Source organism: Salmo salar, chromosome ssa26 (assembly GCF_905237065.1).
Source record: "Salmo salar chromosome ssa26, Ssal_v3.1, whole genome shotgun sequence".
Taxonomy (NCBI): Eukaryota; Metazoa; Chordata; class Actinopteri; order Salmoniformes; family Salmonidae; genus Salmo; species Salmo salar.
The window spans coordinates 6,745,516-6,771,521 of record NC_059467.1 but is presented as its reverse complement, the minus strand read 5'-3'; the positions used below and the strand labels follow the sequence as shown (position 1 = coordinate 6,771,521).

The following is a 26,006-nucleotide window of genomic DNA, read 5'->3' as shown; positions in this document are numbered from 1 at the left end:
TACTATCCATACATTGTTTATTTAAACTATTTACTTACAAAAAAAAGAACAAGCAGGTAATGTGGTGACTTGAGCAAGCAGAAGTACAGATAAAAAGAAACAAATATAAAGGTCACTTTATTATTATAAAACCCCAAAGAATTTATTTGATGAGATCCCATCCCCACTCACCCACACACCTACTGAAGCTACACTACTGCATTAGATCGCCGTGACGTTGGGGTGAGATTGATTATTTTAACCGATGACACTCTGCGTTTTAGAAACAATCACAGTCAAAATCCCCCTTATAGCTCAATATTGTTACTGAGTATTATTTTAGTACTTATAGCCACCTATAGATAAATATCACTCTGCAGTCACTCAGTCAACAGTACATGTTGGTCATGATACGGATGTCAATGTGGCCCCAGACATAATAATATACCAAGTCCCACATACAGTACATGAACACACTACAGACATGACATAGAACACATGACAGACTCCTGTCACAGGCAGCGTAACATCACACCTGTGACAAAATATACAGGTCTTGTCAACATCGAACACGCAGCGAGGGCAGGGATTTGAAATACAGATTATTTTTCTACTCAATATATTTCCCAGAGCATCATAAAAACATGTTTGTTTCTGTACATCATTTACTTTCAGCATCCTATCTGACATGATCTACCGCAGGACTATGGGCGGGTGATTAAAAAGAAAGACAGCTACATTATTTATTTTCTTCTACTGATTTCTGGTGTCTTCTTTCATGACAATGAGAAAAGGAGGAGACTAGAAGCAGCAACAGAGGTTCACAACATCTACGTTGATCGTATTTGCCCCTTGATTAAGCAAATGCAGGCGTTACACCAAAAATGTGGGTAACCCTAAGCAAACTTACTGTTTTCAATAACACATCCTCAAAAACATCCCTAGTCGGTTTCTTAGTGTTATCTGATCTCCGCTGACTAAAGCAAACAACAGTGTTCCAAAGAGAAAGAAATCACCGCAGCTCAGAGTTCTCTCCGAACCAGCTACACAAATTCAGTTACACACCAATCAATTCACTACTGGTCTGTACTATTACCAAACTGAACCAAAGTGCTAGCACACCAATCATCGTCAAACCACTTCTAGAAGTGCCATTTTTTTATCAAAACATAATACATTTCCAGTGTTCTGTCATCATGCTAGTTCCAAACTTGGTCTAAAAGTTACTTTAAGCATTCTTAAAAAGAGGACCACAACATCACTATATGCACATAAAGCATGGGGTTAATTTCTACGTCATCTCTGTGATCTCCATCTTTGGTGATGTTAATATCTATACTGCGAGTGATACTGTAGCAGCCAGGTCTCAATCGATACCGTGGAAGTTTGAATACATGTCAAAGTAAATTTAAAGTAAATGAACTAACTGGTGCAAGTGGGGCAAAGCAGCAAGAGTGCCTGGCATCTTATAGAAAATCAAGAATATAACTAGCCATTATAATGGGAGTAGTGTTTTTCTGATGACTTGCTTTACCATGAAAGGCCTTTCTGTCATAGCAGGGCTCACCCGCTCACTCTCGTTATCTCTCTCGATTGCGTAGCAGAGCCAGGGTGAGTGTTTGTCCGTGAATCTTCTTTTATTCTGAGTCCTTTATCAGGCTGAAGCCTCCTCCCAAGGAGAGGAGCGAGAGAAAGGAGAAAGACAGGGACAGCTGAAAGACCTGAGAATGTCGAGCACACTTGAAAGAAGCACCGTGATCAACAGAATGACAGAGCGCGAGAAAAAGAGAGGAATCAGAAGAGATGGAGGGATGGGGAGAGAGACTGTTTGGTGTAGTATACGGGCTCATTGCCGAACCTCAACGTAATTGGCTGGGAAGAGGCCGTAGGCACCCCGGCACACACCCCTCCACCAGCCCTCGTCAATCATCTCAATGTTAGTGATGATGTCATCAGGGTCGAAGGAGATCTCGTCATCACCAGCTGGAAGGCAGACATTCCATATCAGTTGACTTTACATTCCATTGCCCTCATATTATAAAGAATGTCAAAAGGGTTTGTGTATATCATGAATGTGTCCAAATTATTGTATTTTTGGGGTAATTATGAGATATTGATTTTAAAAATTAGAGCTTTGATAGATGTGATGATCAAAGTATAGACAATAGAGGGCTTGCCTCCACTCACCTGCTTGGTAGTCATACAGGGCCACTGCGGTTAACCCCAAGTCCTCACCGTACTCATATGTCTGGGCGTCTGCAGGGAAAAGACAAAACACAAGGGGAGATTGTCAATTGGGAAAAATGTGGTCCTCTCCTTGACTCCTCCGTCCTCCTCTCCCTCATGACCCGGAAACCGATAAGTGGTCGCCATATGTAGGAGTGTCAATTCATTAATAGTTGAACAGAGGAGTATGCGCCTCTCCTTGATAGCATTTTGCAGCCGAGGATACTTAAGTGAATCCTATCGGGACAAGTGTTGTAATGCGCCACACCCTCTTTGAATCAGCTGTTGTTTTCACGTAGGATGAACGAATGCACACCATGTCAATAAAATGTCTGGCACTAGCTCTCCTGTTTTTACTACCTTACACATATTTTGGGATTCCTCCTCTGTAAATGTAATTTGCCTGAATACGCACTACTGTAGAAGGAGAGTCATTTCATGCATTTCTTACCACGTTTCCTCTCTTCCCCTCAGGTCAAAGGTAATCGAGGAGAGGACGCAAGGAACTGAGCGAATCCAATCAAGATTCTCCCAATGGCTCAATCGCTTAAAATTATGTCCTTTTCTCATCATCTCCCCTTAATTTGCAGTGATTGGAAAGACTTGACAGGTGAAAAAAGAAGCTCATCATTAGGCTGGCTTTCACCTGGTCAGTTCTTTCAGACCATTACAATGGAGGGGACATATTTTTTTTTAACGAGAAACAGCCAAGTTAGAAATGGAGTTCACAGTGACTCAGCATATGGCATGTCCTACTCCTCCCCTCTCGTTCACACTCATTCTCTCACCTCCTGTCTCGTCAGGACTCTGGTAGAGTGCCTCCTCCTGGGCTGGAGGCTCCTCATACGTCTGCTCGGCAGAGGGCCGGGAGATGGGCTCCGCCTCATACAGCTCTTCCCCATTCTCCGCTGCTGTAGGATCCTCGTACACACCAGAGTCCTGACACAGCCAGCAGAGACACAGTCAGATAACAGCTCCTAACCCCTGGGTCAATTCAAATTCCTCCTTAACTATGAGTTTTTCTATTTTTGGGACTTTACCTTATTTTTCTTCCTCTATGAAATATCACAGAAAGCATGGTAAGGAAGGAAGGAAAGTCAAAGTCACAAAGTAAAAGCGAGAAGAGGACTGCAGCATTGGGGAAAAAAAATCAGACCATCCTTGTTCACGCCAATGTCACTTAACTGCAAGAAGGACTGAGTCATCCAATTTTGAAGGATGTACTCATCCATATTTTACTCAGCAAACTAACTCCTAGCAAAAAAGTGATGTGCATGTTGGCATGTTAAGCAAACAGGCATTTGTGGGAGTGCAGTGATTGGTGGAACCGGTTGTCATTCACCTGGTGGACTGGGTCGGCGGCTGCAGGTACACACGAAGGTGAGGCTTGCTTGGCAGGAGGGGTAGGGCTAATGGTAGGGATGGTCTCAGAAGCCGGGGAGGCAGGCTTAGCCTTAGCTGTCTCCTCTATCTTGCGCCGCGCTTCCGCTTGCTCCTGCTTCTCCTTGGCCTGGCGGCGGGTTCTCTCCTCCTCCGCCCGCTTCTTGTCCTCCTCCTCATTCTGCTTGGCGATGTTCTCGAAGCGGGCCTTGATGCTGCCCGTGCTGCTCCCGGCTAGGGAGGGATGACACAGGGAGGGCAGATCATAATCAAACCAGTGGTTCAAGTTCCTATTCTGCAATGATCTTGACAAACATATCACGCATTTACACACACACGCTGATTTTGTGGTTACTTACCAGTTTCCACAGGCTTGGTCCTCTGGTAGGCAGGTCTTGGTTTCTCCACATCTTCAAAGTTACCTGCACTCTGCCATTCAAACGAGAGGGAGGAGAGTAACTACACACAATAGATGAGAAATCCCCGGTCTTCAGATATTAGGTATAGAGACAACGTACCTTATCCATTCTGTCCTTCTGGATGCCAAACTTCCCTCCAAACCCATGGGAGTAGTCTGTAAACAGCGGAGAATAAATAGTGTGCCTTTTATTCACAGATTCAAGTGATAGATCACTTTACAGGTGAACTTTTTTTTTTTTTTAGGGAACCATCGCTTAAATTTAAGAAAAGGGATAAAGTAAAAAAGGAATGAAGCGCATGGCATGCAGACCTGTGAAAAGGGGATCAAATAAAATGAAAAAAAAAGAAGCTTAGAATGGAGGAAGGGTAGGGCTGGGCAATACATTGTGTATTTGTTGGTATCGCGAAATAGTGCACTGATTAGTATTTTGCCAGTTGTCAGTATTCCACAATATTCACACTACCTCTCTTCTGCCAAAATCTGTAGCCATTGTTGCCTACTTGGGTTTATGTTAAAATTTCTGAATAGGGGTTATGTTACCATACAATAGGAATGTATTTATATGCATTTATAATACTAATTATATCCTAGGATCCTACAAGATTATGTTCTATCTATAGACATACAAAAGTATGTGGACACCCCTTCAAATTAGTTGATTCAGCTATTTCAGCCACACTCATTGCTGACAAGTGTATAAAATCAAGCACAGTCATGCAATCTCCATAGCAAATATTGACCACAGAATGGTCTTACTGAAGAGCTCAGTGACTTTCAACGTGGCACAGTCATAGGATGCCACCTTCCCAACAAGTCAGTTCGTCAAATTTTTGCCCTGCTATAGCTGCCCCGGTCAACTGTAAGTGCTGTTATTGTGAAGTTGAAACGTCTAGGAGCAACAAAGCTCAGCTGCAAAGTGGTAGGCCACACAAGCTCACAGAAAGGGACCGCCGAGTGCTGTAGCGTATAGTACATAAAAACCATCTGTCCTTAGCTGCAACACTCACTACAAAGTTCCAAACTGCCTCTGGAAGCAACATCAGCATAAGAACTGTTCATCTGGAGCTTCATGAAATGGGTTTTCATGGCCGAGCAGCCCACACAAGCCTAAAATCACCATGCGCAAAGGCCAACCATCGGCTGGAGTGGTGTAGGGCTCGCCGTCATTGGATTGGGGATCAGTGGAAACACGTTCTCTGGAGTGATGAATCACGCTTCACCATCTGGCAGTACGAGAGATGAATCTGGGTTTGGCGGATGCCAGGAGAACGTTACAAGCCCCAATGCATAGTGCCAACTGTAACGTTTGGTGGAGAAGGAATAATGGTCTGGGGCTGTTTTTCATGGTTCGGGCTAGGCCCCTGTGAAGGGAAATCTTAACGGTACAGCATACAAATTACATTCTAGACAATTCTGTGCTTCAACTTTGCGGCAACAATTTGGGGAAGGTCCATGGCCGTTCCAGCATGACAATGCCCCCGTGCACAAAACGAGGTCCATTCAGAAATGGTTTGTCGAGATCGGTGTGGAAGAACTTGACTGGCCTGCACAGAGCCCTGACCTCAGCCCCATTGAACACTTTTGGGATGAATTGGAATGCCGACTGCAAACCAGGCCTAATCACCCAACATTAGTGCCTGACCTAGATAATGCTCGTGGCAAAACGGAAGCAAATCCCAGCAGCAATGTTCCAACATATTGTGGAAAGCCTTCCCAGAAGTGTAGAGGCTGATGTAGCAGCAAGTGGGGGGGACCAACTCCATATTAATGCCCATGATTTTGGAAAATTGATATTTCGGCAAGAAGGTGTCCTCATACTTTAGGTCAAGTAGTGTGTGTGTTTAACTATGCACGTGTATATGTATTTATGTGTATATGTATGTCTGCCTGTCTATGTACAGTACCAGTGAAAAAAGTTGACAATCATTCAAGGGTTTTATTACATTTTAAAAATGTTCTACATTGTAGAATAATAGTGAAGACGTCAAAACTATGAAAAATAGAAAACAGCTTTTCACCCTTCGCATTCTCTCAACCAACTTCATAAGGAATGCTTTTCCAACAGACTTCAAATCAAAATCAAATGTTATTGGTCACATACTCGCAATAACATCTGCTAACCACATGTGTAGCGAAATGCTTGTGAAGGAGTTCCCACATATGCTGAGCACTTGTTGGCTGATTTTCCTTCCTCCACGGTCCAACCCATCCCAAACCATCTCAATTGGGTTGAGGTCGGGCGATTGTTGAGGCCAGGTCATCTGATGCAGCACTCCATTGCTCTCTTTCTTGGTCAAATAGCCCTTGCACAGCTTGGAGGTGTGTTCGGTCATTGTCCTGCTGAAAAACAAATAATAGTCCCACTAAGCACAACCAGATGGGATGGCATATTGCTGCAGAATGTCTTGAATTCTAAAATCACAGACACTGTCACCAGCAAAGCACCCAGCAAAGCACCACCACACCTCCTCCTCCTCCTCCTCCATGCTTCACGGTGGGAACCACATATGGAGATCATCCGTTCACCTACGCTGCGTCTCACAAAGACACGGCGGTTGGAACCAAAAATCTAAAATTTGGACTCAGACCAAAGGACAGATTTCCCTTTGCTCGTGTTTCTTGGCACAAGCAAGTCTCTTCTTATTATTGGTGTCCTTTAGTAGTGGTTTATTTGCAGCAATTCGACCATGAAGGCCTGATTCACGCAGTCTCCTCTGAACAGTTGATATTGAGATGTGTCTGTTACTTGAACTCTGTGAAGCATTTATTTGGGCTGCCATTCCGGAGATAGGTAACTCTAATGAACTTATCCTCTGCAGCAGTGGTAACTCTGGGTCTTCATTTCCTGTGGCGGTCCTCATGAGAGTCAGTTCATCAAAGAGCTTGATGGTTTTTGCGACTGCACTTGAAGACACTTTCAAAGTTCTTGAAATGTTGGGCATTGACTGACCTTCATGTCTTAAAGTAATGATGGACTGTCGTTTCTCTTTGCTTATTTGAGCTATTCTTGCCATAATATGGACTTGGTCTTTTACCAAATATGGCAATCTTCTGTATATCACCCCTACCTTGTTACAACACAACTGATTGGCTCAAAAGCATTAAGAAAAAAATCCACAAATTAACTTTTAACAAGGAACACCTCTTAATTAAAATGCATTCCAGGTGACTACCTCATGATGCTGGTTGAGAGAATGCCAAGAGTGTGCAAAGCTGTCAAGGCAAAGGGTGGCTACTTTGAAGAATCTCAAATATAAAATATATTGATTTGTTTAACAGTTTTTTGGTTACTACATGATTCCATATGTGTCATTTCATAGTTTTGATGTCTTCACTATTATTCTACAATGTAGAAAATAGTAAAAATTAAGAAAAACCCTGGAACGAGAAGGTCCAAACTGGTACTGTATATTATTGCGATTGGTGATTAATTTATTTTGTGTCAATATCTTCCAGTCCTGGGGGTAGGTTTGCACAGTAGGGGTGATGTTTTGAAGGGGGACTAAGATGGGTAAAGGGCAAAGGCGCTTTAGACATTCCAAAACAGTGCTAGGGCAAAAGGAAGGAGAATAAACTTTGGAAAGAAAACGAGGGATGGTGTGTTCTGTGCCTTGCTGAGACTCGTGCTTGGCCAGCCTCTCCTTGTGCTCATAACCCAGGGCACATTGGTCTTGCTTCTCCACCTCTACCCCATACTGCCCTCCGAACCCACGCTTATAGTCTGAAACAATACAAAACATATAGAGACATACAAACTATATATACACATACACAGATAGATACACACACACAGACAGATATACACACAAATATATATATACATACATATTTTCTTCATATCTACATCTATAGATATACATATATCGATAGATACACACAGACAAATATACACACACACACACACACACACACACACACACACACACACACACACACACACACACACACACACATACACACACATATACATACTGCTCAAAAAAATGAAGGGAACACTTAAACAACACATCCTAGATCTGAATGAAAGAAATAATCTTATTAAATACTTTTTTCTTTACATAGTTGAATGTGTTGACAACAAAATCACAAAAATAGTCAATGGAAATCCAATTCATCAACCCATGGAGGTCTGGATTTGGAGTCACACTCAAAATTAAAGTGTAAAACCACACTACAGGCTGATCCAACTTTGATGTAATGTCCTTAAAACAAGTCAAAATGAGGCTCAGTAGTGTGTGTGGCCTCCACGTGCCTGTATGACCTCCCTACAACGCCTGGGCATGCTCCTGATGAGGTGGAGGATGGTCTCCTGAGGGATCTCCTCCCAGACCTGGACTAAAGCATCCGCCAACTCCTGGACAGTCTGTGGTGCAACGTGGCATTGGTGGATGGAGCGAGACATGATGTCCCAGATGTGCTCAATTGGATTCAGGTCTGGGGAACGGGCGGGCCAGTCCATAGCATCAATGCCTTCCTCTTGCAGGAACTGCTGACACACTCCAGCCACATGAGGTCTAGCATTGTCTTGCATTAGGAGGAACCCAGGGCCAACCGCACCAGCATATGGTCTCACAAGGGGTCTGAGGATCTCATCTCGGTACCTAATGGCAGTCAGGCTACCTCTGGCGAGCACATGGTGGGCTGTGCGGCCACCCAAAGAAATGCCACCCCACACCATGACTGACCCACCGCCAAACCGGTCATGCTGGAGGATGTTGCAGGCAGCAGAACGTTCTCCACGGCGTCTCCAGACTCTGTCACGTCTATCACGTGCTCAGTGTGAACCTGCTTTCATCTGTGAAGAGCACAGGGCGCCAGTGGCGAATTTGCCAATCTTGGCGTTCTCTGGCAAATGCCAAACGTCCTGCACGGTGTTGGGCTGTAAGCACAACCCCCACCTGTGGACGTCGGGCCCTCATACCACCCTCATGGAGTCTGTTTCTGACCGTTTGAGCAGACACATGCACATTTGTGGCCTGCTGGAGGTCATTTTGCAGGGCTCTGGCAGTGCTCCTCCTGCTCCTCCTTGCACAAAGGCGGAGGTAGCGGTCCTGCTGCTGGGTTGTTGCCCTCCTACGGCCTCCTCCACGTCTCCTGATGTACTGGCCTGTCTCCTGGTAGCGCCTCCATGCTCTGGACACTACGCTGACAGACACAGCAAACCTTCTTGCCACAGCTCGCATTGATGTGCCATCCTGGATGAGCTGCACTACCTGAGCCACTTGTGTGGGTTGTAGACTCCGTCTCATGCTACCACTAGAGTGAAAGCACCGCCAGCATTCAAAAGTGACCAAAACATCAGCCAGGAAGCATAGGAACTGAGAAGTGGTCTGTGGTCCCCACCTGCAGAACCACTCCTTTATTGGGGGTGTCTTGCTAATTGCCTATAATTTCTATAATATATATAAAAATCTCTTTTTCCATTTTTTTAAATTAAAATATACCTTCCGGCAACCCGCCTCACCCAATGTGATACGGATCTGCTATTTTAAGACCTTATAGCCAGAACATCCATCAGAAGCTAGCCATCAGAAGCTAACCAGCTAATTAGCAACTAGCTATTTAGACATTGTTAGCGGCCTTTACCTTTAGCACAGACACCAGCCGCTTTTAGCCTGGATAATACTTGCCAGCCTGCCAATCTGAGCATACCGGACTGTTTTTCTCCACGACAACACCGGATTCCTGCCGTAAGCCCTGGACCATTACTCCAGATCATCGCAGCTAGCTAGCTGCCACCGAGCGGCCCAGCCCCGAAGCTAGCCTTGAGCCAGGCCCATCTCTCGGCCTGCTCAGTGGACCCTATGATCACTCGGCTACACAGCTGATGCCTCTCGGACTCCTCACTAACATGACTAGAATCCACGACACCACCGGATTCTTGCCGTAAGCTCAGGACATTTGCATCGGATCATCGCTGCTAGCTAGCTGCTAACGCCCTTGTCCCATCTCCCGGCTAGCAAACGAAATTACTCCAGCTACAATAGCTCTTTTGCCAACTGGCCTGGACCTTTTGTCAACACGGAGCCCCGCCGTTCTATCACGACTGGTCTGCCGACATAATTTCATCCGCTTTGCCCTCAACTGGACGTCGGAGCAGACGCATCTACTAGACCCGGCCTGCTAACTTTATTTTTTAACGCTGTGTCTCCTGCTTGCTAGTGTAGTAACGACTACCTAGCGGCTTCCCTGTTTCGTCTATTGCTGTTCACTGGACCCTATGATCATTTGGCTACATAGATGATGCCTGCTGGACTGTTCATTAATCACGGTACTCCATTTTGTTTATCTGTCGGCCCCAGCCTCGAACTCAGGCCCTGTGTGTAGTTAACTGACCCTCTGCCCATTCATCGCCATTTTACCTGTTGTTGCTGTCTTAACTGATTAGCTGTTGTTGTCTTACCCGTTGTCTTAGCTAGCTCTCCCAATCAACACCTGTGATTGCTTTATGCCTAAACGTCATCATAACCACCATCAATCTTCATCGACCTGACCAAGGCTTTCGATTCTGTCAATCACCGCATTCTTAAAATCGGCAGACTCAACAACCTTGGCTTCTCAAATGACTGCCTCGCCTGGTTCACCAACTACTTCTCAGAGTTCAGTGTGTCAAATCAGAGGGCCTGTTGTCTGGACCTCTGGCAGTCTCTATGGGGGTACCACAGAGTTCAAATCTCGGGCCGACTCTTTTCTCTGTATATATCAACGATGTCACTCTTGCTGCTGGTGACTCCCTGATCCACCTCTTACGCAGACGACACCATTCTGTATACATATGGCCCTTCTTTGGACACTTAAACCTCCAAACGAGCTTCAATGCCATACAACACTCCTTCCGGGGCCTCCAACTGCTCTTAAATGCTAGTAAAACTAAATGCATGCTTTTCAACTGATCGCTGCCCGCACCTGCCCGCCCGACCAGCATCACTACTCTGGACGGTTCTGACTTAGAATATGTGGACAACTACAAATACCTAGGAGTCTGGCTAGACTGTAAACTCTCCTTCCAGACTCATATTAAACCCCTCCAATCCAAAATGAAATCTAGAGTCGGCTTCCTATTTTGCAACAAAGCATCCTTCCCTCACGCTGCCAAACATACCCTCATAAAACTGACCATCCTACCGATCCTCGACTTCGGCGATGTAATTTACAAAATAGCCTCCAACACTCTACTCAGCAAACTGGATGCAGTCTATCACAGTGCCATCCGTTTGGTCACCAAAGCCCCATATACCACCCACCACTGCGACCTATATGCTCTCGTTGGCTGGCCCTTGCTACATATTCGTCGCCAGACCCACTGGCTCCAGGTCATCTATAAGTCTTTGCTAGGTAAAGCTCCACCTTATCTCAGCTCACTGGTCACCATAACAACACCCACACGTAGCACGCGCTCCAGCAGGTATATCTCACTGGTCAACCCCAAAGCCAACACCTCCTTTGGCTGCATTTCCTTCCAGTTCTCTGCTGCCAATGACTGGAATGAATTGCAAAAATCACTGAAGTTGGAGACATAACTCCCTCACTAACTTTAAGCATCAGCTATCTGAGCAGCTTACCGATCGCTGCACACAGCCCATCTGTAAATAGCCCATCCAATCTACCTACCTCATCCCCATATTGTTTTAATTTACTTTTTTGCACACCAGTATTTCTACTTGCACATCTTTCACTCCAGTGTTAATTTGCTAAGTTGTAATTACTTCGCTACTATGGCTTATTTATTGCCTAACCTCCTCACACCATTTGCACACACTGTATATAGACTTTTTCTATTGTGTTATTTACTGTACGTTTGTTTATTCCATGTTTAACTCTGTTGTTTGTGTCGCACTGCTTTGCTTTATCTTGGCCAGGTCGCAGTTGTAAATGGCCTACCTGATTAAATAAAGGTGAAATAAAAAAAATTCAAAAACAAAAATATATATACACACACATATACACACACACACAGTTGAAGTCGGAAGTTTACATACACTTAGGTTGGAGTCATTAAAACTCATTTGTCAACCACTCCACAAATTTCTTGTTAACAAACTATAGTTTTGGCAAGTCAGTTAGGACATCTACTTTGTGCATGACACAAGTCATTTATCCAACAATTGTTTACAGACAGATTATTTCACTTATAATTGACTGCATCACAATTCCAGTGGGTTAGAAGTTTACATACACTAAGTTGACTGTGCCTTTAAACAGCTTGGAAAATTCCAGAAAATTATGTCATGGTTTTAGAAGCTTCTGATGGGCTAATTGACATCATTTGGGTCAATTGGAGGTGCACCTGTGGATGTATTTCAAGGCCTACCTTCAAACTCAGTGCCTCTTTGCTTGACATCATGGGAAAATCTAAATAAATCAGCCAAGACCTCAGAAAACAAAAATGTGGCCCTCCACAAGTCTGGTTCATCCTTGGGAGCAGTTTCCAAACGCCTGAAGGTACCACGTTCATCTGTACAAACAATGGTACACAAGTATAAACACCATGGGACCACGCAGTCGTCATACCACTCAGGAAGGAGACGCGTTCTGTAACATAGGATAGAGATGAACATACTTTGGTGCGAAAAGTGCAAATCAATCCCAGAACAACAGCAAAGGACCTTGTGAAGATGCTGGAGAAAACAGGTATAAAAGTATCTATATCCACAGAAAAACAAGTCCTATATCAACATAACCTGAAAGGCCGCTCAGCAAGGAAGAAGCCACTGCTCCAAAACCGCCATAAAAAAGCCAGACTACGTTTTGCAACTGCACATGGGGACAGAGATCTTACTTTTTGGTGAAATGTCCTCTGGTCTGTTGAAACAAAAATAGAACTATTTGGCCATAATGACCATCGTTGTTTGGAGGAAAAAGGGGGAGGATTGCAAGCTGAAGAACACCATCCCAACCGTGAAGCACAGGGGTGACAGCATCATGTTGAGGTGGTGCTTTGCTGCAGGAGGGACTGGTGCACTTCGCAAAATAGATGGCATCATGAGGAAAGGAAAATTATGTGGATATATTTAAGCAACATCAAGACATCAGACAGGAAGTTAAAGCTTGGTCGCAAATGGGTCTTCCAAATGGACAATAACCCCAAGCATACTTCCAAAGCTGTGGCAAAATGGCTTAAGGACAACAAAGTCAAGGTATTGGAGTGGCCATCACAAAGCTCTGACCTCAATCCAATAGAACATTTGTGGGCAGAACTGAAAAAGCGTGTGCGAGCAAAGAGGCCTACAAACCTGACTCAGTTACACCAGCTCTGTCAGAAAGAGTGGGCCAAAAATCACCCAACTTATTGTGGGAAGCTTGTGGAAGGCTACCCGAAACATTTGACCCAAGTTAAACAATTTAAAGGCAATGCTACCAAATACCAATTGAGTGTATGTAAACTTCTGACCCACTGGGAATGTGATGAAAGAAATAAAATCTGAAATAAATAGTTCTCTCTACTTTTATTCTGACATTTCACATTCTTAAAATAAAGTGGTGATCCTAACTGACCTAAAACAGGGAATTTTTACCAGGATTAAATGTCAGGAATTGTGAAAAACTGAGTTTAAATGTATTTGGCTAAGATGTACGTCAACTTCCTACTTCAACTGTGTGTGTGAGATATATATAAAAACTGAGTTTAAATATATTTGGCTAAGATGTACGTCAACTTCAACTGTGTGTGTGAGATATATATATATATATATATATATATATATATAAATATATTTAAACTCAGTTTTTATATATATCTCACACACACAGTTGACGTACATCTTAGCCAAATACATTTAAACTCAGTTTTTATATACATCTCACACACACAGTTGAAGTAGGAAGTTTACGTACATCTTAGCCAAATATATTTAAACTCAGTTTTTATATATATATCTCACACACACAGTTGAAGTAGGAAGTTGACGTACATCTTAGCCAAATACATTTAAACTCAGTATATATATACATACATACATACATACATACATACATACATACATACATACATACATACATACATACATACATACATACATACATACATACATACATACATACATACATACATACATACATACATACATACATACATACATACATACATACATACATACATACATACATACATACATACATACATACATACATACACACACACACACATATATATATATACACACACACACACATACATATATATATACACACACACACACATACATATATATATATACACACACACACACACACATATATACACACACAAAGGCACAAACAGACAAACAAGTACACGGGTCCAGGCCTAACACACATACACACACAAAGACGTATGCGCACACACACATAGCGATACTGCATTACTACATACAGTATATAAAAGCACACACATACAGAATAGAAACATATAGAATTACAGTATATAATACACACAGCAAATGAAAAACTTTGTCAACTTAAACCAAAAGAACCAAGGTGCTTTGCACATCCAGTAAATCCAGCCTGAGTGCTGGACTGATCAGTCCTCCTTATGTCTAGCTCTATCTGTTCTCACTTCCTCTATTATAATCCTGTGGCAGATGCCATGCCACCAGACAAAGGAAGTACTTTAACCTCATTGACTCAATAGTAAAACCACAAAATGACCACCATAGTAAAAAGTGAGTGTTGGGTGGGTTAGGATGTGAACACAATTCCTCTGTGTGTTTTCCTGCTACTAAGGCTAGGTGGAATAAAATGCATGTAATGACAGGTCAAACACGGGTACCTTTCTGCGACTCGTGGAGCTGCAGTTTCTCCTGGTGGTCCCATCCCACGGCTGACTTGTCCTGTCTGTCCGTCTGCACACCAAACTTGCCACCAAAGCCCTTCACGTAATCTGTCAAGGGCACAGAGAATATTAGCATGGATACTAAAGCGCAACGTAGGTAGGCCCAAATTGGATAATTCCAATGGCTGATTGTCATACAGTACAATACCGGATAACATATATGATACAATTCTACACTACAAAATGGCTACTGTGGAGGCACTCTGGGACACATGTCAGAGCCACCATCTCAACACCTGGGCTGTAAATACTGCCTTGGTGCAGTTTGGGTAACAATGGAAGGTCACCTGTCCCTCCCTCTGATACCAGCTGATACCTTCAGCCTGGGATTGCGTAATCAGGGAGGAAAAGCTAATGATAAGGCAACATGTTTCCAGGCCTTCGGGAGAGCTTGAAAACAAGATCCTACAAGCAGAACTATTTAGCTATTAGGATATTTGGGGCACTGTAGGAGAGAGGGAAACAAGTCTGATCAGAGCTGAAGGGGGCGTAGTACATACTTGTCAGATATCTATGACCCCACACTGTCTTGCCTCATCCCACTTGTTACACAGGCACAATAGAAAATAAAGTGTGTATGTGTGTGTGCTTAAGGCTTCGGGAGGTACAGGATGATTTTTCAATATCATTGAATCTATTTGTGCTTTAATAAATATGAATATTTGGGGCTTTATAAATCCATTTGATTGATCACATTCTTCATTTCACCTGTCACAATCTTTCATTATGAAGCTTACCAGTAGTCCCGAAGTCACGTGGTGTTTGTTTACAAGCACAGAACAACGAGATCGGCGCCTTGTGAGTCACTCACTGTTGTGCAGCATGCTCCAGGTGATCTAATTACAGTATGGAATTCATAACTAAATGTTTGCCAGCTAGAAATTTTGATAACTATTAAGTTAACTCTCTAAAATATGCTAAATGCTCTGCAGTTGTGCATTGAAAGTGATAATTTAGCTATCTGGCTAACTTATTCCAAAATCAAGCAGTCACTTGGTAACAGCAGAGAATCACCACCTGGATCAAGAGCCCTGCTGTCTAATATTTGTTTTGTGGGTGCAGCAAACTGAGTAGCATTTTTTTGTCACTTGTATAGTTTAGGTCAAAGTTCGCAATGTGCTTGTTAGCATTTAGTTAGCATTCTCTATGGGATTTTACATGTACTTGTTAGCATTTCTAACCTTTCGGATTACAGAGTATCAGTGGGGTTTGAAAACAGTGCTCCTTGTGTTCAGTGCTGGTATTACTGAATATCCTGGTATGGCACAATATATGACAAACTGGATACCGCCCAAGCCTAGTATATGCGTGACAAAGGAGGACACACCTTTCTGAGACTCGTGCTTCTCTGTTTTGCCCTGGTACTCAAAGCCCAAGGCACTCTTGTCCACCTTGTCCGTCTCCACTCCGAACTTCCCGCCAAAACCTTTGGTGTAATCTGTTGATACCCGGGAAAATGTTTGGGAAAATAGCAGATATAGTTAATCATAGGGGGGAAAAAAATAGTTGGGCTTACCCCAAGGCAGACAATTCAGAGTTCAGTCAAGGTATCATCTGGATACCCATTCTATATCCTATATACACAGGCAAGTGTTATCACTGACATACAGTCCAAAAACCATGTTTAGCTGGAACTGCAAGGCAGCTGATCAAGCTAAAGCACAACAAAGCCATGAATTTGGCAGCCTAATGTTTAGCAAGAACACTGCAACACTGTAAACCAGTGGGCTTCAACCCTGGTTGAGAGAACTACAGGATGTGCAGGTATTTGTTCCAGCCCAGCACTAAATGGGGCCGGAAACTAAAGCCTGCACACCCTGTCAGGTTTTTCCACAAAATAAGTGCCTATTAAGTAGAAATTGTGCACAAATATTGAATTTTAAAAGCCTGTTATATTAAATGAAGTGCCCTTTAAAATAGACCACATGGACAATTAAATTAATACTTTAATAAAGGCTTCAATTAATACATTTTTTGATATGAATAAAGGCTTGCAAAAGCGCCAAATTCAGACTTTTGATATGTCCCACCGTCAAGCCTGTCACTTCTAGGAAGATTTAAACCCACTTAAAATAAAAATGTACCAAAGTTTCACCATCACTGTAGTCCTCGTCATTTTGTTGCTTTGACAAAGTAATTTCTGAAGATAATTTATTTCATGTGATTAGTCATTAAATGTACAGTACCAGTCAAAAGTTTGGACACACCTAATCATTCCAGGGCTTTTCCTTATTTTCTACATTGTAGAATAATAGTGAAGACATCAAAACTATGAAATAACACAAATGGAATCATGTACTAACCAAAAAAGTGTTAAATCAAAATATATTTTATATTTCAGATTCTTCAAAGAACTTGGAAAGTTTCCTCAAGCGCAGTTGCAAAAACCATAAAGCGCTATGATGAAACTGGCTCTCATGAGGACCACCACAGGAAAGAAAGACCCAGAGTTACCTCTGCTGCAGAGGATAAGTTCATTAGAGTTACCAGCCTTGCTGCAAAGAAACCACTACTAAAGAACACCAAAAATAAGAATAGACTTGATTGGCCCAAGAAACACGAGCAATGGACATTAGACCGGTGGAAATTGGTCCTTTAGAAGATGAGTCGAAATTTGAGATTTTTGGTTCCAACCGCCGTGTCTTTGTAAGATGCAGAGTAGGTGAACGGATGACCTCCGCATGTGTAATTCCCACCGTGAAGCATGAAGGAGGTGGTGTGATGGTGCTTTGCTGGTGACACGGTCTGTGATTTGTTTAGAATATTTAGATGGCACACTTAACCAGCATGGCTACCACAGCATTCTGTAGCAATACGCCATCCCATCTGGTTTGAGCTTAGTGGGACTATCATTTGTTTTTCAACAGGACAATGAACCCAAACACACCAAGATTTGGCATGGGTCCTGAGATCCTCAAAAGGTTCTACAGCTGCAACATCGAGAGCATCCTGACCGGTTGCATCACTGCCTGGTACGGCAATTGCTCGGCCTCCGACCGCAAGGCACTTCAGAGGGTAGTGCGTACGGCCCAGTACATCACTGAGGCAAAGCTGCCTGCCATCCAGGACCTCTACGCCAGGCAGTGTCAGAGGAAGGCCCTAAAAATTGTCAAAGACCCCAGCCACCCCAGTCATAGACTGTTCTCTCTACTACCGCATGGCAAGCAGTACCGGAGTGCCAAGTCTAGGACAAAAAGGCTTCAACAGTTTTTACCCCCAAGCCTTAAGATTCCTGAACAGGTAAGCAAATGGTTACCCGGACTATTTGCATTGTGTGCCACCCCCCACCCCTCTTTTACGCTGATGCTACTCTCTGTTCATCATATATGCATAGTCACTTTAACTATACATTCATGTACATAATACCTCAATTAGCCCGACCAACCAGTGCTCCCGCACATTGGCTAACCGGGCTATCTGCATTGTGTCCCACCACCCGCCAACCCCTCTTTTTACGCTACCGCTACTCTCTGTTCATCATATATGCATAGTTACTTTAACCATACCTACATGTACATACTACCTCAATAAGCCTGACTAACCGGTGTTGGTATGTAGCCTTGCTACTGTTATTTTCAAATGTCCTTTTACTGTTGTTTTATTTCTTTACTTACCGACACACACACACACACACCTTATTTTTCGCACTATTGGTTAGAGCCTGTAAGTAAGCATTTCACTGTACGGTCTACATCTGTTGTATTTGACACGCGTGACAAATAAACTTTGATTTGATTTGTAAGGGCTATTTGACCAAGGAGAGTTATGGAGTGCTGCATCAGATGACCTGGCCTCCACAATCACCCGACCTCCACGCAATTGAGATGGTTTGGGATGAGTTGGACCGCAGAGTGAAGGAAAAGCAGCCATCAAGTGCTCAGCATGTGAGAACTCCTTCAAGAATGTTGGAAAAGCATTCCTCATGAAGCTGGTTGTGAGAGAACGCCAAGAGTGTGCAAAGCTGTCAAGGCAAACGGTGGCTACTTTTAATAATCGCAAATTTGAAATTACATTTTGATTTGCTTAATAGTTTCTTGGTTACTACATGATTCCATGTGTTATTTCCTAGTTTTGATGTATTATTCTACAATGTAGAAAATAGTAAAAATTAAGAAAAACTCTGGAATGAATAGGTGTGTCCCAACTTTTGACTGGTACTGTACGCCTGTCCCTCATTTTAAGGTTAACGCCATTCCGTGAAGAGAACTCTCGTTTTAATATGGTGAAACTATTCATTTTTTTAAAAGGAACACTAAACATCCAATAGTCACGTCAACCCTGTTACACAGACAGGCCAGAAATCTTTTAACAATGTCATTTATTTTGGTGAAGCTTGCATTCAATTTCCCCTCTCCGTTGCACATAAGCTTCCATGTTGCGGTCAACCCTGTTGCGGTCAACCCTGCTACTTTATTTGACACTTAATATAGTCATTTTTTTATGTAACCTCTTGAGATGGGAAAACGTATTTGTTATTAAGTTTAACGTGTGTTTTTTTATGACAATGTTAAAATGAGGTGAAATCAAAAACACACTGAATTGTTGGAACGACCATGTAGCTCTCCAGGACCAGGGTTGCTGACCACCGCTGTAAAATAATGTAACCAAGGAGTAAAAAGCTCAGTCATCAACGTGCCTGGCCTTGACCTGCACACAAACACACAGAGCGTGGGCGGGTGTTTGCGTGGGTAGGGGGGGTACAGCAAGGCAATGATACATCCTCTGTAGCAGGTTTTGCCTTTATAAACAGTGTGTGTGTGTGTGTGTGTGCGAGACACCAGGACAGACTGCATTTCCCTGCTTTGCCCTCAGTGCGTGTGTGTGTACTCATTTTATGCTACACAAACCTTTCTGGAACTTACATTCGTGCACAAAATGGCAAAAGTTATGTGTGGGTGTGTCCATGCACAAATGGTGTGTGTATTACTCGCTACACAAACCTTTCTGGGAGTCGTGTTTCTCTGTTTTGCCCTGGTATTCAAAGCCCATTGCAGTCTTGTCCACGCGGTCTGCCTGCACCCCATATTTCCCCCCAAACCCTGTGGAGTAGTCTGCACATCAAAGCAAGGGGAGGGGTCAAAGGTCAAGAAAGAAGCAGGGATAGGTGGCTGCAGTGATGAATGCTCAATCCAAAATCAACCCCTAGTCCATACCATCTAGGCACTTCATGTACAGTAGGTCTGGTGTAAAATTCAGAATCAGAGTGTTTAATAGAATAGGTGTGAGCAATATGGGTAAAGACTATCAGAGGGCAAGGTGGAGCTGTCGTCATCTTGCTTACACTTATGTAGTCATTTTAGATCAAGTGTCTTAGGCAGTAGGAGGTAGGGGTTCATTTGGAATTGAGCACATAGCGCTATCAACTAAAGGGGGGTGAGGAACAATAGTGGTCACAGCATGGAATCACAGGAGTGCAGCTGGAGTGGGGAGCACTGAGAGCCAACAGCATACTCACTCACACAGCATCGGATGCCACTCACACCCATCCTTATACCATAAAGGTCTGGCTGGGCCAGATACTATTACATCCAGATGGTTTACAGAGCAGACAGTTCTGAACTATGTGAAGTGTCTAAACAACTAGGTTGTACTCAGAATGCTCAGGTCAGTTTGGCCTTTTACCCCCGGATGGATACGGTTAGGACTTGTGGGGACTAAGGATCGTGAGCTGATCTTAGATCAGAGCTAATTGTGCAACTTCTACCCAGAGTTATAAAACATTGACCTGTTCAACTTGTGTTGTTTGCCCGTTTTAACAGACCGTGTAAAATCACCTTTCTGCGACGCGTGTTTCTCAGTCTTCCCGGCATAGTCAAACCCGACGGCGGACTGAAAAGGGAGAGATCTCCATGTTGAAGTTAACAAAGTAATCAGCCAAAGGAGAATGCAGCATTACTCAGCACCATCATACAGTATCTTTTCATGCTATTCAAGTATTCTCATCTAAATGACATAACTTGAGAGATGGGCACTAACTCAAATTGTATTATTGTTAAGTTAGCATTCAGACCTAAAATCGCTGTGTGGTGATGAGTTGGGTCAGGAGTTTTTTTCCTGACCATGTGACCTGACCATGAGAACCCAATGTGACTGTGATGAGCGTACCTTGTCGACGCGGTCGCCCTGTACTCCAAACTTCCCCCCGAAGCCTTTGGATGTGTCTGTCTGAGAGCAGTGCTTGGACAGCTTACTCTGGTACTCATGGCCCACCGCAGACTTGAGAAAGAGAGATGGACAGAGGGAGAGAGGGGTGAATAAATGCAAACAGTGTGAGGCTGACTGCTGGGTATGCAGTAGTTTGATCAGGTGTTGACAGCTGAGTCACACACAGACACAGAGTGGGGTAAACAGTGATGGGTCATAACATTCACAACACACTGACCAGTGTGCAGGCAGAGTGAGAGAGAGGGGGGGGGGGGTCAAATGGCCCCCTGCCTGCTCACCGTCACACCCTGTTCTCACACACACACACACACACATACATATACATACATACACACACACATATATACATACATATATATATATATATATATATATATATATATATATATATATATATATATATATATATATACGCACACACAAACAGTAAAACAGTGCACACAAACAGAGAGAGAGAGATAGTTAGAGAGGGCTAGAGCATTGTGGATAACAAGACTCAAACAGCAATGATTAGCTCAGCTGCTTTTGCCACAAATCACAGTCAACGCACAGCAACATTTCTGTGTGTGTGTGTTTGTAAATGTTAACATATCAGTAGAAGACAAATGCAATTGCCAATGTTATGCCAATCAGGTTAAATTAATTCCATTCCAAAATAATGTTCCCACGCTCCCTCTGGAGCCTATTGTAATAGTGATCAGCTGTTGGTCCTGGGCTTTGAATCATTGGATAAGAAGCTTTTCTACAGATGTGGTCACCAAAATAAAAATATAATCAAATTGCTGTGATCTGAGGGGCATTTTCCGTTCTAGTAATTCATTACTATGGTCACCATTCACCTTGTCCATGCGGTCCTGCTGCACCCCAAACTTGCCCCCATAGCCGTCCGAGGCTTTGGGCATGGCGGCCTGCTCCTTCTGCCTAAGGTCACTGTGCTCCGACGACACGTTCTCACGCAGCTTGTGGATACTGGAGAGGGGGTAGGAGGGAAAAGATGGGGAGGAAGGAGAGAAATAATGGGGTAAAAATGACTGTGGGCTCCACTGTGGTTTACTGACCATCCTAAAAAAAAACTTTTTTTTAAGGTTAACTGAGATAATGGAATGACCAAAGATGAAAAATCATCGACAGGTAGACAATGTGAAGATCATGATTACAATGAAGTTGAAATGATCATGTTTGAAATGGTACTGAAGCTGATTATGAAAACTGTTGTTGATGATAAGGATGATGAAGGCAGCAGTAGTACTCACTTAATGTGTTCCTGGTGACCGGAGCCTTCTACCGTCTTGGCCCCCCACCGCTGCTCCTTCTCTGAAACGTCATTCTGTTAGCACGGAAACAAGGAGCAAGGGGTCACCGGGAAGGAGAGGAAAGAGGGAGGGAAAGAGAAAGGTATAATGGGGAAAGAGGGGAGGCAGAGGAATATGGAGAAGAGGAGGAATAGTCAAAGAAAGAGATTTAGTGGGCACAGGGTAAGGAGAGGAGATGGTGAGGTGTTAATAAAATAGCAGAAACAGGTGAAAAAAAATCCGTTGCTCTGGACTGAAACCGGACTTCATTACCATGGTTGATTTACCTCAAAGTCTGGGTCTGTCTCCCAGTCGTCACCTCCGTCATCCACTGCCACGGTGACGGACTGACCTGCTGCTGCCTTCCACATCTGGGGAGAATACACTGGTTATACTGGCTCGCACGCTCAAACATACACACACTTAGCTACTTATGTCCGATAATGTGACAGCTGGAAATGATCGCCCCAACTTTCCTGTGAGCTGTTAGTTTCTAACATTTTGTTGGTATATCGATATTCTAATCTTCCTATGAATTTGATAGGACCTGAAACCCATCTGAATGTCATAAAACATCAGCAGACAATTGAATAACCTAATAATAATCATCAACCAGTAAGACGTTTTTCAAATGCTGGGATGGGGCTTTTTTGAGGTTGCCTTTGGCCAAAATCCAGCACCCAAGTCTCAGCGAGAAGGGCCACTTTTAACTAAGACCTAACTCAGCACAAGACTGTGTTCAATGATCTGTGTTCAATGAGCTGGTAGTACACGATGTGGCTCCATTCATTCCGAGAGGGAAAAAGGAGGGAGGATGCACCCCGTTACAACATGGGACTCTCTCTGTAACAACATAATGATGGTCTTCCGTCTGCCACAGTTGTGACATACCACACCCCATATATAGCAAAGCCCCTTAAAAAAAACGTATAAAATAAGAAAGGGGTGTGGCCATAGACGGGTTAGTTGTTTTAGCTACAAAACCGACGTGTGCACAACTATGGGGCAAAACAGACGGGGTTGGCTTAGAATGTTGACAACATGTAAATGATATCGTCTCCAATGTTAGTTGAAAACATAAATACATTGCACAATGAACACTTGTTTCTCACATACATCGTTACAGTTGTTGGTTAGCTAGGTAGCGAATTTTAGCCATTGTACTGATGTGAAATCCGTCCAAATACCTCAAAACAAGACATGGTATCAAGTCGAGGACAATATGAAACTAGCTGAAACGAGCCACTTAGGATTCCCCACATGGCAGTTTATTGTTGGCGATCTGTCCTTCCAGCATCAAAACTATTTGCGGATTTCGGACCCATTGAAACGTGCGCATTGTTTTCGTGATGTCAGCTAACCAATCTATTCTAGCTATTCAAGTTCAACACAAAAGTCCCTTCTTGTATTGCACACTGATGATGAGTTATTGAAGGCTGTCAGCACCACCACACACGTACAGTCGTGGCCAAAAGTTGAGAATGACACAAATATTAATTTTCAAAGTCTGCTGCCTCAGTTTGTATGATGGCAATTTGCATATACTCCAGAATGTTATGAAGAGTGATCAGATGAATTGCAATTAATTGCAAAGTCCATCTTTGCCATGCAAATGAACTGAATCCACCTAAAACATTTCCACTGCATGTCAACCCTGCCACAAAAGGACCAGCTGACGCCATGTCAGTGATTCTCTCGTTAACACAGGTGTGATTGTTGACGAGGACAAGGCTGGAGATCACTCTCTCATGCTGATTGAGTTCGAATAACAGACTGGAAGCTTCAAAACGAGGGTGGTGCTTGGAATCATTGTTCTTCCTCTGTCAACCATGGTTACCTGCAAGGAAACACATGCCGTCATCATTGCTTTGCACAAAAAGGGCTTCACAGGCAAGGATATTGCTGCCAGTTAGATTGCACCTAAATCAACCATTTATCAGATCATCAAGAACTTCAAGGAGAGCGGTTCAATTGTTGTGAAGAAGGCTTCAGGGCGCCCAAGAAAGTCCAGCAAGCGCCAGGACCGTCTCCTAAAGTTGATTCAGCTGCGGGATCGGGGCATCACCAGTACAGAGCTTGCTCAGGAATGGCAGCAGGCAGGTGTGAGTGCATCTGCACGCAGTGAGGCGAAGACTTTTGGAGGATGGCCTGGTGTCAAGAAGGGCAGCAAAGAAGCCACTTCTCTCCAGGAAAAACGTCAGGGACAGACTGATATTCTGCAAAAGGTACAGGGATTGGACTGCTGAGGACTGGGGTAAAGTCATTTTCTCTGAATCCCCTTTCCGATTGTTTGGGGCATCCGGGAAAAAGCTTGTCCGGAGAAGACAAAGTGAGCGCTACCATCAGTCCTGTGTCATGCCAACAGTAAAGCATCCTGAGACCATTCATGTGTGGGGTTGCTTCTCAGCCAAGGGAGTGGGCTCACTCACAATTTTACCTAAGAACACAGCCATGAATAAAGAATGGTACCAACACATCCTCCGAGAGCAACTTCTCCCAACCATCCAGGAACAGTTTGGTGACGAACAATGCCTTTTCCAGCATGATGGAGCACCTTGCCATAAGGCAAAAGTGATAACTAAATGGCTCGGGGAACAAAACATCAATATTTTGGGTCCTTTGCCAGGAAACTCCCCAGACCTTAATCCCATTGAGAACTTGTGGTCAATCCTCAAGAGACGGGTGGACAAACAAAAACCCACAAACTCCAAGCATTGATTATGCAAGAATGGGCTGCCATCAGTCAGGATGTGGCCCAGAAGTTAATTGACAGCATGCCAGGGTGGATAGCAGAGGTCTTGAAAAAGAAGGGTCAACACAAATATTGACTCTTTGCATCAACTTCATGTCATTATCAATAAAAGCCTTTGACACTTATGAAATGCTTGTAATTATACTTCAGTATTCCATAGTAACATCTGACAAAAATATCTAAAGACACTGAGGCAGCAAACTTTGGAAATTAATATTTGTCTCATTCTCAAAACTTTTGGCCATGACTGTAGATTGGGCGTTTAGTTCGAAAAGCTACGTCCATGATACAAATGCAAGACAATTGGTTAGCTAGAAGAAAGATACAAAAATAAATAATCAGGCAGCTGTGTATTCATAATGTAGTTAACTAGTATTTCCGCGTTCTGTAGCTGGACTGGACAACTGTACAGGGACAATGCAGCAGCAACAGCCATTCAAATGTGCTGCCTTGTCAAAGGCACATGTGAGAGATTACAAACAAATAACATGGACATAGCTTGTAAAGTAGCTACATTATTAGCATTTACTTGATTGCTGATCTTTACCAAACCTTGCGACATATTTTAATTTGCAGTAGTTTAACAGTGTAATCAGAAAAGACGGTACAGGGAACGAGATATTTCTATTAGAAAATGACACAAGTGAAGCACATCGTAGCTAGATTATAGTTACTAAACATAAAATAGTAATAGTATTTCCTGTTCCAGTTAGCTAGCTGTGGCTTGTCTCGAAAATGACTTAGCCACAGGCACTAGTCAAGCTCGAACTGTTTTTTTAAATTCATCCTGCATTCCATCCTGCAAAGAGCTCGAGCGCGTATATGTTTATCTCAATCACTTACTTTTATGAAAACTCCCTGCTGTCAAAAATATATTTCAGATGTGAAAATAATGCACCTCTTGACAGTCCTCGGGGTGTGATAGAATATTCCTTTTGGCGAGCTCTCTTCCGGCTTTCCCAATATCCCACTTCCTGCTTG

At 43.3% G+C, this 26,006-nt stretch overlaps 1 protein-coding gene across 6 annotated transcripts; it reads right to left on the bottom strand.

Moving 5' to 3' along the window:
* Positions 1–26,006, bottom strand: LOC106587066 (src substrate protein p85). Of its 6 annotated transcripts, none has more exons than XM_014174967.2 (17): positions 25,924–26,006; positions 22,561–22,644; positions 22,235–22,308; positions 21,821–21,950; positions 20,922–21,032; positions 20,591–20,645; positions 19,757–19,867; positions 16,144–16,254; positions 14,754–14,864; positions 7,617–7,727; positions 4,104–4,159; positions 3,945–4,014; positions 3,548–3,819; positions 3,246–3,260; positions 2,994–3,144; positions 2,167–2,235; positions 1–1,962 (listed from the first exon to the last, which is right to left on the bottom strand). In XM_014174967.2, exons 2-17 carry the CDS (start codon positions 22,642–22,644, stop codon positions 1,826–1,828), a joined length of 1,668 nt encoding a protein of 555 aa, XP_014030442.1. In that variant the 5' UTR covers positions 25,924–26,006; the 3' UTR covers positions 1–1,825. The 6 variants fall into 6 exon arrangements, with proteins under 6 accessions (XP_014030442.1, XP_014030441.1, XP_014030443.1 ...); XM_014174966.2 differs by having other exon boundaries at positions 25,869–26,005; XM_014174968.2 differs by lacking the exon at positions 3,246–3,260 and having other exon boundaries at positions 25,869–26,005.